We start from the raw sequence: 18,487 nt of genomic DNA, 5'->3' as shown, positions 1-18,487 counted from the left end.
GAAATGTCTTCATGCTTTTGTCAACAAGAGAATGGGGAGCCCCCTTACCCTACCCCTACCAAGGGCACCTGGGGCTCTGTGTTGTTTTACTGTCTTTGCTCTTCATCTGCCCACTCAGGCTTGTCTCTGTCTTCCTTCAGGATGAGCATTTCTGTGACTTCGTGGACACCCTCACAGAGTATCAGACCAAGAATATCTTGGCTTCTCCCATAATGAATGGGAAGGACGTGGTGGCCATAATCATGGCTGTGAATAAAGTGGACGGGCCCCACTTCACCAAGAGAGATGAAGAGGTAAGAATGCTTTAGAAATTGCTGGGGTGTCCATGCTAGCACATTCTCCCAGCTCACAAATCCTCTGAACCTTGCTATTCGGCCTGGCCTCGGTTTCCCCATCTGTAACGCAAAGAAGTCGGTAGTCTGATGCTCTGTGAGGAAGGCAGGGCAGGATAATCATTAAGATGTTGGATTTTGGAGCCAAGAATGTAGGGAAAATTGTTCTGGTTCTGCTAACATCTGTTTGACTTGGGCATGTTGCATAAATTTCTCTGAACCTCAGTTTTCTTATTTGTAAAATGGAGATGACTTTTTAGTATCTCTTATATAGAGTATCTATAGTATCTCTTGAGGTAGTTGTGACGAGCAAGTAAGATAACATACATCAGTGACTTATCACAGGGCCTGCGAACTCAATAAATAGCAGTTTTTCATGAATACACCCCTATTAACGTAGACATTCTACATTCTGTGAGTTTTGCCCTCTTATAATGCATCATTTTATGAGTCAGCTTCCATGATCCATCTGCTCAAACTGTCTCAGATGAAGCTTTGAAAATGTTCAGACTTATTTGCTGATGGTGGAAGTGGCCACAGGAGGAATTTCTCCTTCTCATCTGTTTCCCCTCATGCTGTTTGATTTTCAGATTCTTCTCAAGTACCTCAATTTTGCAAATATAATCATGAAGGTGTTCCACCTGAGTTACTTGCACAACTGTGAGACTCGGCGCGGCCAGGTAAAGGGCTTGGCTCATTGGAATGGACTGGATGTGCCCTTTTCCTGAAGCATTGATATGCTCAACTGGAAAGGCAGTGATAATAAAAGGGCCTGGGAACCATCATACTGTCTCTACTTAGCACCTCTGGGGTTCGTGAGGTAGTAGGTGTTTGTAAAGCTGTATCCCAGGTACATGTAAAAGTATGAGATTAGATCACTCCCTAACACCATACACAAAAATAAGCTCAAAATGGGTTAAAGACCTAAATGTAAGGCCAGACACTATCAAACTCTTAGAGGAAAGCATAGGCAGGACACTCTATGACATAAATCACAGCAAGATCCTTTCTGACCCACCTCCTAGAGAAATGGAAATAAAAACAAAAATAAACAAATGGGACCTAATGAAACTTCAAAGCTTTTCCACAGCGTAGGAAACCATAAACAACACCAAAAGACAACCCTCAGAATAGGAGAAAATATTTGCAAATGAAGCAACTGACAAAGGATTAACCTCCAAAATTTATAAGCAGCTCATGCAGCTCAATAACAAAAAAACAAACCAATCCAAAAATGGGCAGAAGACCTAAATAGACATTTCTCCAAAGAAGATATACAGACTGCCAACAAACACATGAAAGGATGCTCAACATCACTAATCATTAGAGAAATGCAAATCAAAACTACAGTGAGGTATCACCTCACACCAGTCAGAATGGCCATCATCAAAAAATCTACAAACAATAAATGCTGGAGAGGGTGTGGAGAAAAGGGAGCCCTCTTGCACTGTTGGTGGGAATGTAAATTGATACAGCCACTGTGGAGAACAGTATGGAGGTTCCTTAAAAAACTACAAATAGAACTACCATATGACCCAGCAATCCCACTACTGGGCATATACCCTGAGAAAACCATAATTCAAAAAGGGTCATGCACCAAAATGTTCATTGCAGCTCTATTTACAATAGCCTGGAGATGGAAACAACCTAAGTGTCCATCATCGGAAAAGACACAGACCTACTAGAGAATGGACTTCAGGATATGGGGAGGGGGAAGGGCAAGCTGTGACAAAGCGAGAGAGAGGCATGACATATATACACTACCAAATGTAAGGTAGATAGCTGGTGGGAAGCAGCCGCATAGCACAGGGAGATCAGCTCGGTGCTTTGTGACCACCTAGAGGGGTGGGATAGGGAGGGTGGGAGGGAGGGAGACGCAAGAGGGAAGAGATATGGGAACATATGTATATATATAACTAATTCATTTTGTTGTAAAGCAGAAACTAACACACCATTGTAAAGCAATTATACTCCAATAAAAATGTGAAGAAAAAAAAAAGCTGTATCCCAGACTGATTGCATGAACAAGCTTTCAAGTCAGGCAGCTTGGATTTGAATCCCTGCTAAGGCATTTACTAGCTCTAAGAGTGAATCACTTAACCTCTCCGAGCTTCAGTCTCCCCATTTGAAAAATGGGGAAAATTATGGGATAATGTATGTAGGGCACTTGTGCTCAGCCAATGTTCGTTATTATCATTCTTAACAACCTAGGAGATAAAAGAAATGGGAAGAGTTGGACCCAGTAGAAGCTGCCCAGTTATTCACCTCTCCGAACCTCAGTTTCTCCATCTATAAAATGGGGACAATTATTGTATCTCTTGGTTATTGTGAGCTGCTGCTCTGTGCCTCAGAAACACTGACTATGTTTTTGTATTTTTTCAGATACTACTGTGGTCTGGGAGCAAAGTCTTTGAAGAACTTACGGACATTGAGAGGCAGTTCCACAAAGCCCTGTACACAGTCCGAGCCTTCCTCAACTGTGACAGATACTCTGTGGGGCTCTTGGACATGACCAAGCAGAAGGTGAGAAGACTTCAGGGGCAGACATTTCCAAGAACAGGTTAAATATATACCAGGTGGAGCCCAGACTTCTATCACAAATTCAGTGCTCAGGGAAGAGTCTGGGAGGATGTGGATGGTTGTGAAAAGGTTTTCATAGGTCTTTTACACTGAGAAGAGGACTACCAACCTTTACAGAGGAAAAGTCATTCTAGGGCACAGGGGAGTAAAAATAACCTGTATCTTCCCTAGTCTGTTGGAAAAAAATGAGTATGTGAGAAGAAGGCGTGATGAGGTGGTGAAGGTAGGTGATAAAGAAGTTTCCATGCAGGATGAAAGTCCAGAAAGAAGAAAGTTGCCAACTTCAGGAATTCTCAGAAAATGCACTCAAAGGTGGGCAGAAACCTTTCCTATGGTGTATGGAGCCCAAGGCTCAGCCAGGCAATTGAAGTGGATGCTTATGCTTAGATCTGGTCCCTCAGAATGCTCTGGGGTCACGTTGGCTAAGGCCGCAGAGACTCAACTGGCCCCCAGTCATGTTCTTCAGCTAGCTTTTCCCAAACCAACTCTCCCATTGCTCTTTCTCTACCTGTCTCTGCCTCCTGGAGCTAATCATTTTCTGCCTTGGAGCAGAGTTCCAGAGTTATCTAGATATGTGATTTCTTCTCCCAAAGTCCCAAGATCCCTGTCGGTTTCATTTTGCGTGCTTTATCATGCTGCGTGTGGTACACAGCCCAGTGGAGACCCTCTAAGTATTTGGTCGAATGAATAAATGAATTGCAGAATCCGGGGTTGGAAAAGACCTTAGGTCTAGTCCAGAGGCTCCCAAATGTGACAGTAAATTAGAATCTTCTGAAGAACTGTTTAAAAATTGCTGGGCTAATCATCAAAAAGTCTACAAACAATAAATACTGGAGAGGGTGTGAAGAAAAGGGAAGCCTCCTACACCATTGGTGGGAATGTAAATTGGTACAGCCACTATGGAGAAGAGTACGGAAGTTCCTCAGAAAACTAAAAATAAAATTACCATATGATCCAGCAATCCCACTCCTGGGCATATATCCGGACAAAACTATAATTCAAAAAGATATATGCACCCCTATGTTCATAGCAGCAGTATTCGCAATAGCCAAGACATGAAAGCAACCTAAATGTCCATTGACAGAAGAATGGATAAAGAAGATGTGGTACATATATACAATGGAATATTACTAAGCCATAAAAAAGAATGAAATAATGCCATTTGCAGCAACATGGATGGACCTAGAGATTATTATGCTAAGTGAAGTAAGTCAGACAAAGACAAATATCATATGATATCACTTATATGTGGAATCTAAAATAAAAATGACACAAATGAACTTATTTATGAAACAGAAACAGACTCACAGACTTCGAAAACAAACTTATGGGGCTTCCCTGGTGGCACAGTGGTTGAGAATCTGCCTGCCAATGCAGGGGACACGGGTTCGAGCCCTGGTCCGGGAAGATCTCATGTGCCGTGGAGCAACTGGGCCCGTGAGCTACAATTACTGAGCCTGCACATCTGGAGCCTGTGCTCCGCAACGAGAGAGGCCGCGATAGTGAGAGGCCAGAGCCCTGCGATGAAGAGTGGCCCCCGCTTGCCACAACTAGAGAAAGCCCTCGCACAGAAGCGAAGACCCAACACAGCCAAAAATAAATAAATTAATTAATTAAAAACAAACAAAAAACAACAAAAAAACAAACTTATGGTTACCAAAGGGGAAATGTGGAGAGGAGGGATAAATTTGGAGTTTGGGATTAACATATACATACTACTATATATAAAATAGATAATCAACAAGGACCTGTAGCACAGAGAAATCTACTCAATATTCTGTAATAACCTATATGGGAAAAGAATCTGAAAAAGAATTGATATATGTATATATATAATGGAATCACTTAGCTGTATACCTGAAATTAATACAACATTGTAAATCAACTATACTCCAATAGAAAATAAAAATTAAATTCAAAAAATAATAAATAGAAAATCTAACTAGACCTATAACAAATAAAGAGATCGAGTTAGTAAGTTAAAAAAGACTTCCTACAAAGAAAAGCCCACAGCCACATATTTTCACGGATGAATTCCACCAAATATTCAAAGAAAAATTAATGCCAATCCTTCACAAACTCTTACAAAATAAAAGAGGATGGAACATTTCCCTACTCATTCTATGAGGCCAGTATTACCCTGATACCAAAGATATCACAAGAAAAAACCCTACAGACCAAAAACCCTACAGAATACAGATGCAAAAAATCTTCAGCAAAATACTAGCAAAGTAAAACCCTGGTCACATATAAAAACCATGGTCAATTGATTTTCAACAAGGGTGGCAAGACCATTCAAAGGGGAAAGAATAGTCCTTTTAATAGATGGTGCTGGAACAACTGGATATTCACATGCTAAAGAATGAATTTGGGGTCCTACTTCACATCATATACAAAAATTAATTCAAAATGGAGCACAAACCTTAAACTATAAAATCTCTTAGAAGAAAACATAGATGTAAATCTTTGTGGCCTTGGATTAGGCAACAGTTTCTTCGATATGACATCAAAAGCACTAGTAACCAAAGGAAAACCAGATAAATTGGGCTCCATCAAAATTTAAAACATTTGTGCTTGAAAGGACACTAATGAAGAAAGTTAAAAGACAATCCATAGAACAGGAGAAAATATTTGCAAATTGTATGTCTGATAAAGGTCTAGTATGTAGAATATAAAAGGAACTCTTAAAATTAGAAGTATGGACAGACAGACTTAGAGAGCGAACTTATGGCTACCAAGGGGGAAGGGTGGGGAGAAGGGATAGTTAGGGAGTTTCAGATAGACGTGTACACACTGCTGTCTTTAAAATGGATAACCAGGTAGGTCTCTGCCGGGGACATGGGGAAAGTGAGGGGCCTGCAGGCCTGGGTGCACCAGGCTACCGTGAGGCCCACAGCGGAGGCCACGCCCGGCCCCAGGCCCCCCACATGGGAGGCAGCCCCTCTGCAGGCCTCGGCTGGCGGAGTCGGGGGGACAGAGTGGCATGAATGCCAATGTCTTTGCTGGGACCACGAAAGACCCCAGTGCCTTGGTGCTGAAGATGGGCATGGACGCAAGGGGCGTCACCTCCATCAGGAGAGGTGCCGAGGCCAAGGCTGTTTTGCCCAAGAAGGAGAAGCGGAAGCTGAGGTGTAAGAGGTGGCTGTAGAGGGATGCAGTTTCAATCCCTGGCCTGGGAACTAATCCCATATGCAGCGGGGCAACTAAGCCTACGCGCTGCAAATACTGAGCCTGCGCGCTCTGTGCCACAACCAGAGAGAAGCCCGTGCACCACAACGAAGAGCCCACGTGCCGCAAGGAAGAGCCAGCGCAGCCAAAATAAAATTTTAAAAAATAAATAAAATAAAATAAAATGGATAACCAACAAGGACCTACTGTATAGCACAGGGAACTCTGCTCAACGTTATGTGGCAGCCTGGCTGAGTCACTCTGCTGTACACCTGAAACTATCACAACATTGTTAATCGGCTATAATATAAAATAAAAAGTTAAAAAAAAATTAGCAGTATGGGATTAACAGATACGAATTAATATACGTAAAATAGATGAGCAACAAGGATTTACTGTATAGCACAGGGAACTATACTCAACATCTTGTGATAACCTATAATGGAAAAATATATATATATAACAATCACTTTGCTGCACACCTGAAACGAACACAAAATTGTAAATCCACTATACTTCAATTTTTTTTTAAGTTTGATGTTTTGCTCATGAAGGAAAAAAAAAACCTCCTACAACTCAACAATAAAAAGATAACCCAATTTAAAAAAATAAAGTAAAATGAAATAAATAAACATTGCTGGGGTACACGATAGTCTGCCTTTTTTACATAATGTTCTGTGAACATAATTTTTATCAGTACGTGTGGATTCTTTTAAGACAACATACATACACATAACATACACACAGAAAAGAGCGCTAATTACAGGAGAATAGTTCGATGAATTACCACAGAATGAACATCCCACTGAACTACCACCAAGATCAAAAAATAGAACATAACTGGCCCCTTTCTTACCCCTTTCCAGTAACTCCCACCCCTTCCTCCCTAAAGGTAACCACTATCTGACCTTTAAAGCCATGTTAGTTTTGCCTATCTTTGAAGTTCATATAAATGGAATCATATAAATACATACTCTTTTGCGTCTGGCTTCTTTTGATCAACATTTGGGTTGTAAGATTCATTCTTATTGCTCCTCATAACATTAGTTCATTAATTTTCATTCTTGTGGAATATTCCATTATATGAATAATCTGCAAAGTATTTATTTATTCTACTGTTGATGGACATTTGCATTTTCAGGTTTGGGCTTTTATGAATATTGCTATTATGAACACTCTAGTACATATTTTTTTGGTACACAGTTGGACCCATTTCCCATTTCAGTTAGGTATTTACCTGGGAGTAGAAATTCTGGGTAATAGCTTTTTTTTGTTTTTTTTAAATATTTATTTATTAATGGCCACGTCGGGTCTTAGTTGCAGCATGCAGGATCTTTCCTTGTGATGCACGGGCTTCTCTCTAGTTGTGGTGCATGGGCTCCAGAGCACATGGGCTCGGTAGTTTGCGATGCACAGGCTCTCTAGTTGAGGTGCGCGGTCTCAGTAGCTGTGGCACACGGGCTTAGTTGCCCCGTGGCATGGGGGATCTCAGTTCCCTGACCAGGGGTCGAACCTGCGTCCCCTGCATTGGAAGGCAGACTGTCAACCACTGGACCACCAGGGAAGTCCCTAGCTTTTTTTTTAATTGAAGTACAGTTGATGTACAATATTATATAAGTTACTGGTGTACAATATAGTGATTCACAATTGTTAAAGGTAAGAATTACCTTTAATATTACTCTTCTGGGTAATAGTTTTGATATTGCCAATCTGATTTTCAAAATTATTGTACCATTTTACCCTCCCACCAGCAATGTAGGGGGTGTCCTCACTAATACTTGGTATTGCCATCTTACTAATTTAGCCATTTTGGTGGGTGTGTAGTGTTATCTCTTTGGGTATTAACATGTGTCACCTAATGACCAGGAAGATTTATGTTTATTGACCATTTGGATACCTTTTGTGAAGTGCCTGTTCAAGTCTTTCCCCCATTTTTTAAATTCTATTGTATGTTTTTATCTTACTTATTTGTCAGAGTTCTTAACAAATTCTGGATATGGGTCCTCTGTTGAATGCAACATTGCAAATATCTTCTCCCATACTGTGCTCTCATTAACTCATGTAAGTTTTAAATTATCATGTAGCCCAATTTATCAGTCTTTTCCTTTATTGGTTTTTATGCCCTATTTAAGAAATCTTTCCTGGCCCCAAGGTGATAGAGATATTCACCTATGTTAACTTCTAAAAGCCTTATTGTTTGAACTTTCACATACAGCTCTACAATCTACCTGACAATTCTAAAATGTATAGCATGAAGTAGCGTCAATATTAATTTTTCCCATACAGATATCCAATTGACCAGTACTTGAAAAGACCATCCTTCTCCCCCACTGTTCTACTGAAAAGACCATCTTTCTCTATCATACCTCTATCATCAATCAAGTGTCCATATATTGGGTCTGTTTCTGGACTCTCTATTTTGTTCCCTTGGTATATTTATCTATTCTTCTGCAATACCATACTGTCTTAATTATAGTAGCTCTATAAAATATCTTGATATGCAGTGGTAAAACACCTCTAAGTTTGTCATTATATACTAGAGTTTTTCATCATGTTTTATGTCTCTTACACTCCTTTCTGTATTTCCCACCCTTTTATATTTTTGTTTTTTAGTTTGAATATTTCTTCTGATCTATCCATGAATCTTCAGTTGTGTCTAATTGGCTGTTAAAACTATCTATTGAGTTCTTAATTTCAGGTATTTTTCAATTTTAGAATTTCCATTTCATCTTTCTTGAGGTTTCCAGCGCTCTTCTAAAATTCTCTATTCTGTATTTGATTTCTTGGACATAATCAGTTATTTTAGAGTCTGGGTCTGAGAGCTATAATATCTGTAGATATATTCTATGGCTGTCTTTCTATAGTCTGTTTTATCTCTTGATTTTCAGTTAATCCTTATCTTGTACATGACTATTTATTTTTGTTTGAACATTAGAGACATATATAAAACATTTTAGAGATGATTTGAAACTCTGGGCAATGTTATGTTCCTCCAAAGGGGATTTATGTTACTTCTGGCTAGCGGTTGAGATAAAGGCAGAGCATCTGACTCCAATCAGGGACTGAGCTGATTTGAAGCTGGTCTTCAGTTTTTGCAAGGGATGTTCTGTTTCTGATTCACTTTTACTCCTAGGGTATAAACCTTTAAGAAGGGCCAGATGAAACCTGGGTTGATTTCAAGGGTCCCTCCTCCTTGGCAGGCCCTGAATTCCAGTTTTATCCCACTAGCCCAGTAAGTCTGTGCAGCTTCCCAGCTGCTCCACAGCATCTTTGGTATCAGCAAGGCAATCAAGAGGAAAAGCTGAATCAGACATTAGGCTCACATCTCTGGGCTTCCCTTCTCTGTGGAATCTTGGCCCATCAAGTCCTTGCTGCCTTGCTAGCTCTATGATTCCTTCAAACAAATGTTTATATACACATATGCACACATACACATAAACAGTCCAGATTTCATAATAATTCTCAGTTGGAGGACTGGTCTGAAACAAACTGGCCACCATTAATAGGAGTAGAAATCCTCTTTCTTTGTTCTTTAGTCCACATAGATTTACCTCATTCTTCTAAATAGTATGGATATACCATAATTAATTTATCCTTTCCCCTATTTCTGGGCATTTAAATCATTTCTAAATAGTCTTGCAATTAAAGACAATGCTATAATGAACAACCTTGGAGTTAAATTCCTGCACACTTGACAGAGACTATCTATAGGACAAAGCTGTGGAAGTACATTACTAAGAAAAAATTTTCATTTTGCTTTCCCAAAATTTTCCCTCTAAAGGCTAAATCATTTTATACTCTCACTCGCACTGCATGAGAATTCCACTTCTCAAAACTCCTGCCAATTTTGTATATCATAAATCTTTTTATTTTTCCTACTTAAATGGGCAAAAAATGTTATTCGTTTTTTCTAATTGTTTTTTCACTGATTACTAAGTGAGGGTAAATACATTTATATGTTTATTTGTGAGTTAACTTTTTTATTCCATATATTGCCCAGATTTTTCTGGGCAATATATGCCCATTTTTCCACCTTTAAAATTGAATTCTTTGTCTATTTCTTATTAAAATATAGGAGTGCTTTATCCATGATATAGACTATATCTCTGTCACATAGGCTGCAACCATATTTTCCCTTTCTATGGATTATATTTTAACTTTGTTTATGACATCTTTCATCATACAGAAGATTTAAATTGTCTTTTATGGCTTCTGCGCTTTGAATTTTGTTTAAAAAAGACTTCCTCAACCTTAATATTATAGTCTGAAATGATCTGATGTGTTTTGATTAATATATCTTCATCTTTCACTCACCTTTTGAAATTATCAACATGTTATGGTATAAGGTAGGGATAAATTTTGTGCCCCCCTCCTAATTCCCCATTTAAAGAACAGTCTACCCTTTCTCCACTGTTTTGAAATGCCACCATTTTGATATGCCATTTTACCATATAACAGATTTCCATATACTCATGGGTTTATTATTCTCATTTTTGCCTTTAAAATAGCTCCCTAAGTGATTCTGGTGCAGTTGGGCCATATACTGATTTTAGGGAACCTCTGGTACTAGTCCAACTGTCCATTTGATTTTTGTAAATTCTTGAATCAAGTATTTTCCCAAATATGGCTAAATCCAGCAATAAGCACTTTTATACTCCTTCAGGAAGTAGCAAATGAATTCATACAAATGAATGGTTCTTTTTTTAATCAAAAGAATTTCTGAGTAGTTAAATTCAAAAGAAACTTGGAGGTGCAAACTGAGCACCATTTTAAGGTGTTCAGTTTGAACCTTAAAGGATCTGAACACAGCTCTGAGCTGCAGTGTTCTGCCCTCTGTTTCTTTTGAACTCCCCCTCAAAAGGGAAAGTCACATTTAAGCAAGAATGTCCTGACTTAGCCATCCCCAATAGATGGAACAATCTAGCAATGAGAAGTGGGCTGGGCTGCCTATAATCATTCTAAAAACCTATGCTTCTCCACCTCCCCCGACACCACCCCACCCCAGGTAGCTAAGCTCTTACCTGAAGTATTGACATTATGAAAAAAGTCAATAAAGGTCACTGAATTCTACACTTAAACTGGGTGGATCATATGGTATATGAATCATATCTCAAAAAAGCTGTTTATAAATAAAAGAGAGAGAGAGATTGAGACAGAGGAAGGCAAGCATAAACATGCCCCATATTCCACCCAACCCTTTGTTGATAACATCTGCTTCTCCTTGGGACAATCTTCAGAATCACTCAGAGTTTGACCTTGACAGTGTCAGCCCCATGTCCTTCTCCTGGTCTCCTCTAACATTTGTGTTCTCCTTTTATTACTGTTTTGGTTCTTACCCCATCTACCTTACTAAAGTTACTTGAGGGCTTAATTCTCTCCTCCATGACATAGCAGATTCCTCCAGGGCATAAACTGTGCCTTGTCCATCTCTCTCTATCTAACAGCCAGCATGTTGTGGAGCTTAGGTAAGTCCCCAGTTCATATTTTCACCCAGAATTGAATTGCTTCCTGTTGTTGGTAGTCAAGAGAAGAGCCCAACTGGGCAGAAGGGTGAGGATGTGAAATCTGAATTTCATGTAGAGTCCCTTCTGCTTGCCCCCTGGATGATATTAGAACAAACCACCATGACAAACATGTTTAAACAAGAGAGAGAGGTCAAGAAGCACCCTGCCCACAATAACCCAGAGCTAGTGATCACGGTCCCTAAATACCAGCAGATAAATGAACAGACAGACACTGGAGGACAGAGGCCTCCTCCGCCAGGCCCAGATTTGGCCCAACGCAAGCTGTGCAGCTGCGTGTGCGGTAGGAAAACCAGCGGAGAAGTAGCAAGGGAGCGCCTGCATGGCTTCCCAGGTTCTTCTCCTGGGGCTGTGTGACCATGCAGAGCCTTTGCCAACCTTTTTCTCTTGTCTCTCTGCCCCTGTCTTTGCCAGTTGTCTTACGGTGTCATCCTTTCCTGTTGGAGCCCAGATATGGGTCTATCCATCCATATTTGGCACCATTGTTTGTCCTTTCTTTCTTATCTGGAAAAAAAATTTTTTCCCTATTACAAAAGCCATAAACTTTATTAGGGAATAATTGCTAAATAAAGTATAATCTCATTCCAATCCCCCAGAGAAAACCAGTTGTTAATGCTTTGTTGTGAATTCTTTGACCGCATTTTCTATATAAACACTGGGGTCACATGATTTATCTATTTTTGTCACCTCACATTTTTTACTCATCAGTGTATCATGGACGTCTTTTTTTTTTTTTTTTTTTGCGGTACGCGGGCCTCTCACTGGCGTGGCCTCTCCCGTTGTGGAGCACAGGCTCAGCGGCCATGGCTCACGGGCCCAGCCGCTCCGCGGCATGTGGGATCTTCCCGAACCGGGGCACGAACCCTTGTCTCCTGTATCGGCAGGTGGTCTCTCAACCACTGCGCCACCAGGGAAGCCCTCATGGACATCTTTTAAATCAGTACCTACACAACTGTAACATCATTGTTACTAGACGTACCATAATTGATTTAATAAGTCCCCTCCTATTGGACACTTAGGTGTTTTCTGATTTTTCACTGCTATAAATGATACTGCAAGAAACATTGTTCCAGCTAAATGTTTGCTCACATGTTTAGCATGTATTAATACTTAAGGTAAATTTCTTAGCCATAGAGTCCCCATTTTCCCTCTCATGTCCCACAGCACAGGGAGTATGAGGGTGCTCCAACCTAACTCCCATTTCTTGGTTATTGATTAGATAGATCCAGTTCTTTTTTTTTTTCATTTTTATTTATTTTTTGGCTGCGTTAGATCTTTGTTGCTGCGCGCAGACTTTCTCTAGTTGCAGCGAGTGGGGGCTACTCTTCGCTGCAGTGCGTGGGCTTCTCATCGCAGTGGCTTCTCTTGTTGTGGAGCACGGGCTCTAGGCACATGGCCTTCAGTAGTTGTGGCTCGCGGGCTCCAGAGCGCAGGCTCAGTAGTTGTGGTGCAGGGGCTTAGTTGCTCCACGGCATGTGGGATCTTCCCAGACCAGGGATCGAACCTGTGTCCCCTGCATTGGCAGGCGGATTCTTAACCACTGCACCACCAGGGAAGTCCCTAGACAGATCCAGTTCTGATGATATTGATATATCTCAAAGCACAGACATGACTGACATTCTCCAACTCTAGTGAATCTTGTAGCCCTTTCAACCTTTGGTTTCACTGAGCTCTGCCCATCTTCCAGATTTCAGTGATAGATGACTCATACAGGTAGTCTTCTTTTCTTAATCTTTTTCTGATCTACTTTCAAGACACATAATTATTGTTTTTCTTATTCCTAGGAATTTTTTGACGTGTGGCCAGTCCTGATGGGTGAGGCTCCACCCTACTCTGGTCCCAGGACTCCAGATGGAAGGGTAGGTCTCTCTCTAGCCTGTCCAATATGATCAAATGTTTAATGAAATGCAAACGAGTAAGGCACTGTAGGCCCTGCTGAAGTGTCTTTACCACTTCAGTATTTATCTTCTCTGGGTTGGGTTGTCTCCCTTGAAATTATGATAACTCCTCACAATTGCTCAAGCCCTGTAATTTGCAAGGTATTTTAATATCTCACTGGAGTTTCACAATAACCCGGTGGGACTGACAAAGGAGGGATAAATATTCTCATTCCATAGATGAGGAAAGAACTCCAGAAAGATCAAGCAACCTGCTCAAGGATCCACCCAGCAGGAAAACTGTAGACAGTTAAAGCTACAAATAACCTTAAAATCTAATCTAAAATGTACAAATTGATAGCCAGAAGGTCAATTCCAGCCAATAGGTAAATATGTTTGGCTACATACGTTTTTTTAGTTTTTCTTTGTTTTCACTTTAAAACAGTTTTGAATTGGCAGCTTAGCACTTAAAAATCAAGGTATTTCTGATAAACATCTAGATTCTCAGTTTCTTTTCAAAAGGTGGCAGATCAGTCAAAGCTGGACCCACAGTCCTGCAGGGTAAATTTGATTGGAGCTGAGTAGCGGCCACCTCCTTGCAATGTGTGGCCTGAACTCTCTAGTTTGCACAGTGCCCCCGACTCCCTCTTGTACACCCCTGGCCTCCTTCTCTCATTTATGTTTCTATCAGGTCTCTCTTGGCACTTCAGTTTGTGACCTCTGGTTTCCTACTATTGCTACATTTTTAAGATGAGGCACAAACACTTTAGAGAAGCTGAAATGAAATGTGTGGGGAGGTAAAGATGCAGCAGGGTAAACAGACCTGGCACTCAAATGGCCTATAGAACCTGTAGAATGACAGAATGACTTTAGCTGAGGTCACATACAATAGGTAAGCAGCAGAGTCGTGTCCTGAATTGAGTTTTAGTCCAGCGTTCTTTCCACAAAACCTTCCAGCCTGTCTGAAATGGTATGTCAATTTCTGCTAGGAGGCCTGATTCCCCCCAGCCAACACTAACCCTACCCAAAATAAAGAGAAAGGACAGCGTGTGTATGTGTCTGTGTCCGTGTCCGTGTGTGTGTGTGTGTGTGTGTGTGTGTGTGTGTGTGACAGACTTTATTTAATCTTAATTCAAACTCTAGGGATTTAGAATTAACACCTTGGCCTGTGAGCTTCATATACACACCAGAAAAGATTTCAACCTTGGAATCTAAACTGTCTGTTCTGCTTTACCCAAAATGACCTTTACAACCTGGCACTGTCCAGTTTCAAACTACTCTTTTGCCCACACAATTTCATGATTTCATTTGGGAAGACTGAGTCTTCAAGGCTTACATCATGTGCTCTTGTCAGAAAACTATTCGGGGACGTTTTTCCTTTTTAAGTACAGCTTTTTGTGTTGGCATAGCTGAGATGTTACTACTGAGCTTTTCATCTAATTCACATATGAGCTGGACTTGTTCCTAAAATTTAGAATTCTAGCAACTGTATAGAATAGAGATCCCCATAGCTTTCAGACACCACCAACTTCAATTAATTTCAGTTTCCCGGGCTGCTTTAATATTCAGCTCTCTGAGTTGAGCCCTGAGGTCAGAGGTCACCTCCAATTCCAGGACAGCCAGAGAGCTATCAGGCTCTAACTTATCCTTTTGCCTACTAACATCACTCTCACACTTTATCTGCCACATTCACATTAGAAATACAATCTTCATCTGGATTTTGACCAATTAACCTCCCCAAATCTTGGTTCTGAAGTTCCCCCAAAGCAACTACACCTCACTTCATCTCCTCTTAAAAATAAAGCGTTGTGTGTGTTTTTTGATTATGAAAAAGGCTAAGCAGACTTCATGGGAAAAAAAAAATAACACTTCTTTTAAAACTGGTATATTTCCATGCACGATGATTTGGCTCTCGCTGCGTGTGGCTCTTTCAAAGACCCTGTGTTACAGTGTCAGCTGCTTAGGTGCAAGGTGACAAAGGCACTCATTGATGGCTTGGTTTTGACTTTGCGAAGGCTGGTGAATTCCTACATGAATATGGCCTTGAAAGCAACTTGGCTGAGCTACAGTGTGTGGAAAAAGTTCTGTTTACCTAAAGCACACTGAACTTTTTGTTGCTTTCTGTGAAAGCAAAATTGATTCTCCTGTGGGTTTAAAAGAAAAAAAGTCCATTTCTCACCTTTCTAAAAGAATCTCATGGAGACCCCTGGGTAGGGCAGTTTACTAGGCCTAGGGAGACAGCAGCTTCCCTGGGAGAGCAGTGAACAGCCCAGGCCCAAGGACAGATGGTCCTGAAGCAAGAAGGCCATCTCCCCCTCCCAGAAGGAAACAGCTCTACCAAAGTCCCAGCAGATAACGGGGCCACCTTTGATTTCTAGAACCGCCCATAGGATATGACCTCACTGTTTTAAAATGTTCCTACCGCAATGTATTTATATTTATTGAAAAAGTAATACATGAGCACAGAGAACAGCTCACACCATACAAAAGAGCACAGCACAGAAATCCAGCCTGCCCTGAGACAGCCACTGTGCCACTGTGAGCGGTCTACCTTTCCCAAATGTCCATGGACATTCCTGGGTGTGTGTATGTATGTGTATGTGTATGTGTGTATGTGTGTGTGTGTGTGTGTGTGTGTGTGTGTGTGTATATACATATTCCACCACCACTACCCTTGACAAGTGTGATGATTCTATTTTGTGCCTTACTTTTCCGACTTGAGTATATTTTGTCATCTTTCCCTATCAGCACAGATACAGCTATTCGCTCTGGAGACATGCAAAGTATCCACTATGCGCAGGAACTCAGTTTGCTTAACCATCTCCAAGTGATAGATGTCAGCTATCTCCAGACTTTTTAAAGCAGTCTGGTTGAAAGCCCTAGATGGGGAAAACAATGCTGTTACCTACATTTGGGAATATATCGATAGGATTTATTAGCATATGTAGAATTACTGGGTCAAAGAATATGTGCATTTTAATCTATGAGAGACTATCTATCTATGCTAACTCTCCAACCATAGTCTTAGAATCATAGCTGGAAGGAGCTTTAGGGATTCCCTAATTCAGTTTTTTAAATTCCCAGATTATCTTTAGAACCCAACGCTCCCACAGTGGCTGCCTGGGCCAGGGGTGAATGGGGGCAGAGGAGGACGGGACAGGGAGTGAGGGAAAACCAGGAGAGATGCAGGATCTCCATGTACCCAACTCTGCTTCCATTAGGGCGGCATTACTTTCCTCTGCTTTATAGGATTAGGGCCCATGCTTTGTTAGGGGAAAAGGTTCTGCTACTTGACACCAACAAAAAACAAACACCACCGATTTTACAGCTGGGGAAACTGAGGCCCAGAAAGGACACATAGTGGAACCAAGACCAGAGCCTGAGTCTTTGCACTCTAGATCTATTCCTAACTCCATTTCATCGTGCTGTGGGGTTCACCTGGTCTTCCCTTGGATGCTTCCTACTGCAGGGAGCTCATACCTACCCTGGAGCAGCCAATGCCATGGGAGCCGCTCTAGAAGGGTTCAATCACTGTAGCTGCTTCCAATGGTGGGCGTTGAGGAGCAGAGCCTCTCTCTCCCTCGTGAGCCTGAAGAAGGTCACGACTGCCCGTCAACTAGACACCCTTGACTAGATGAGGAATTTCCCTTTGTGGAGGTTCTGAGTCAACAGGCCTTGATGGGGCCCAGGTATCAACATTTAAATCTCTAGGGCAATATTTCTCAAAATAACCTGTAGTAGAGGAACAATTTTTTTTTTAAATTTCCAACTTATCTTGGACTGATACGTTTCAAGATATGATAAAAATCTATTATGCAAAAAGTAAAAATTTTAAAAGACATACAAAACTTGTCTTTTTTAAATTATCAGTTTCAACAGACCTAACCTAACTCAGTCAAATTGCTGTAAAAGTTTCTAAACACTGACCGTCAATTTCTGTTTTTATCTCATCATGGAATAGTAACAAATAGTTTGCAGCCTGGTACCAGTCCAGGGACCACACTTTGAGTAGCCCCCTTTCTAGGTGAGAGTGCTACAGAGAGAAAAACACTCTTTTAAGCTATTAACCTTAAGTGACAGTAGAAAGAGCTCTGAGCACAGGAGTCAGGGGCCAAGGTTCTGGTCCCGGCTTACTGTCTTACTATAAATGAGTCCTTTCCTCTCTCTGGGTCTCAGTCTTCCTATTTGTAAAATGATTATTACTAACCTGCCCATCACGTTCCAATAAGGTAATGGATTTTTCCCTGGAGAGCTAGGGAAAAGGAACCACCTGCCAGTATCCAACCCCATGTTAGGAAGTCATGGAATTGAACAGGTCTAATTTAAGAGAAAAGGGGTTTTAATGGTGTAAGGAGGTGGGAGGGATGGAAGAGGTGGAATGTGAGTTGGGAAGCATGAGGGATGATTGGGAAGGCAAGTCTGCAAGAGCTGACGCAGCAAAGAGCAGCTGAGTGGAGGAGTGAAGGAGGAAGGGGGCCGTGACCATGCAGCTGACCCCACGTGGAAGATGGCTGGGTTGACGATGATGCTAAACGGGACAGAAGCCTCCTTCCACCTCCCTCTCTCACTAGACTCCACCAGCAATCTTTCTCTCTTTTTCCTTGTATTGAACCCCCAGATTCCCTTGGAACGCTTCCTATGTCTCTTCCCAGCCCCAGATCCCAGCCCCTGCCTGGCCACTGTGAGCTGGTTCCAAGGAGGAGCACACTGAACCCTGAGAGTCAGCTGAGGACAGTGAGCTCCAGGGGCACCGGGACACGCCCTTAGAAGGTCAGGCTGGTGCTTCTGGAAAACCACAGGGCACAGGGTAAAGAACAAAGCCTTTCTCAAGAACACACTCCTGCTGAAGCACTGTCTCAGACTCTCTCTTTTGCCTAGGAAATCAACTTTTACAAGGTCATTGACTACATCCTGCATGGCAAAGAAGACATCAAAGTCATCCCGTAAGTCTCTTCTCAAAACATGTAGAATTGCAGGCACATTATCAGCGTCCAGAAGATACTCATTC

General features: G+C 41.4%; 1 protein-coding gene and 1 pseudogene across 2 annotated transcripts in view; both read left to right on the top strand.

Moving 5' to 3' along the window:
- The window catches only part of PDE6A (phosphodiesterase 6A), a 69,488-nt gene that overhangs the window by 8,207 nt on the left and 42,794 nt on the right, over window positions 1-18,487 (top strand). Inside the window, exons 2-6 of one of the 2 annotated variants that reach the window (XM_029217480.1) lie at window positions 141-293; window positions 923-1,012; window positions 2,715-2,855; window positions 13,387-13,461; window positions 18,358-18,422. In XM_029217480.1, the coding sequence (XP_029073313.1) occupies window positions 141-293; window positions 923-1,012; window positions 2,715-2,855; window positions 13,387-13,461; window positions 18,358-18,422 (524 nt within the window). The remainder of the gene's footprint in view (window positions 1-140; window positions 294-922; window positions 1,013-2,714; window positions 2,856-13,386; window positions 13,462-18,357; window positions 18,423-18,487) is intronic. The other variant, XM_029217481.1, reaches the window with a different exon arrangement.
- On the top strand, window positions 5,751-6,060 carry LOC114891685 (annotated as a pseudogene).

This window comes from Monodon monoceros, unplaced genomic scaffold, assembly GCF_005190385.1.
Source record: "Monodon monoceros isolate NGI ecotype Baffin Bay Population unplaced genomic scaffold, NGI_Narwhal_1 Super_Scaffold_12, whole genome shotgun sequence".
In the NCBI taxonomy this organism is placed as follows: Eukaryota; Metazoa; Chordata; class Mammalia; order Artiodactyla; family Monodontidae; genus Monodon; species Monodon monoceros.
Note: the sequence above shows the minus strand (reverse complement) of the source record. Positions and strands in the feature narration are given on the sequence as shown.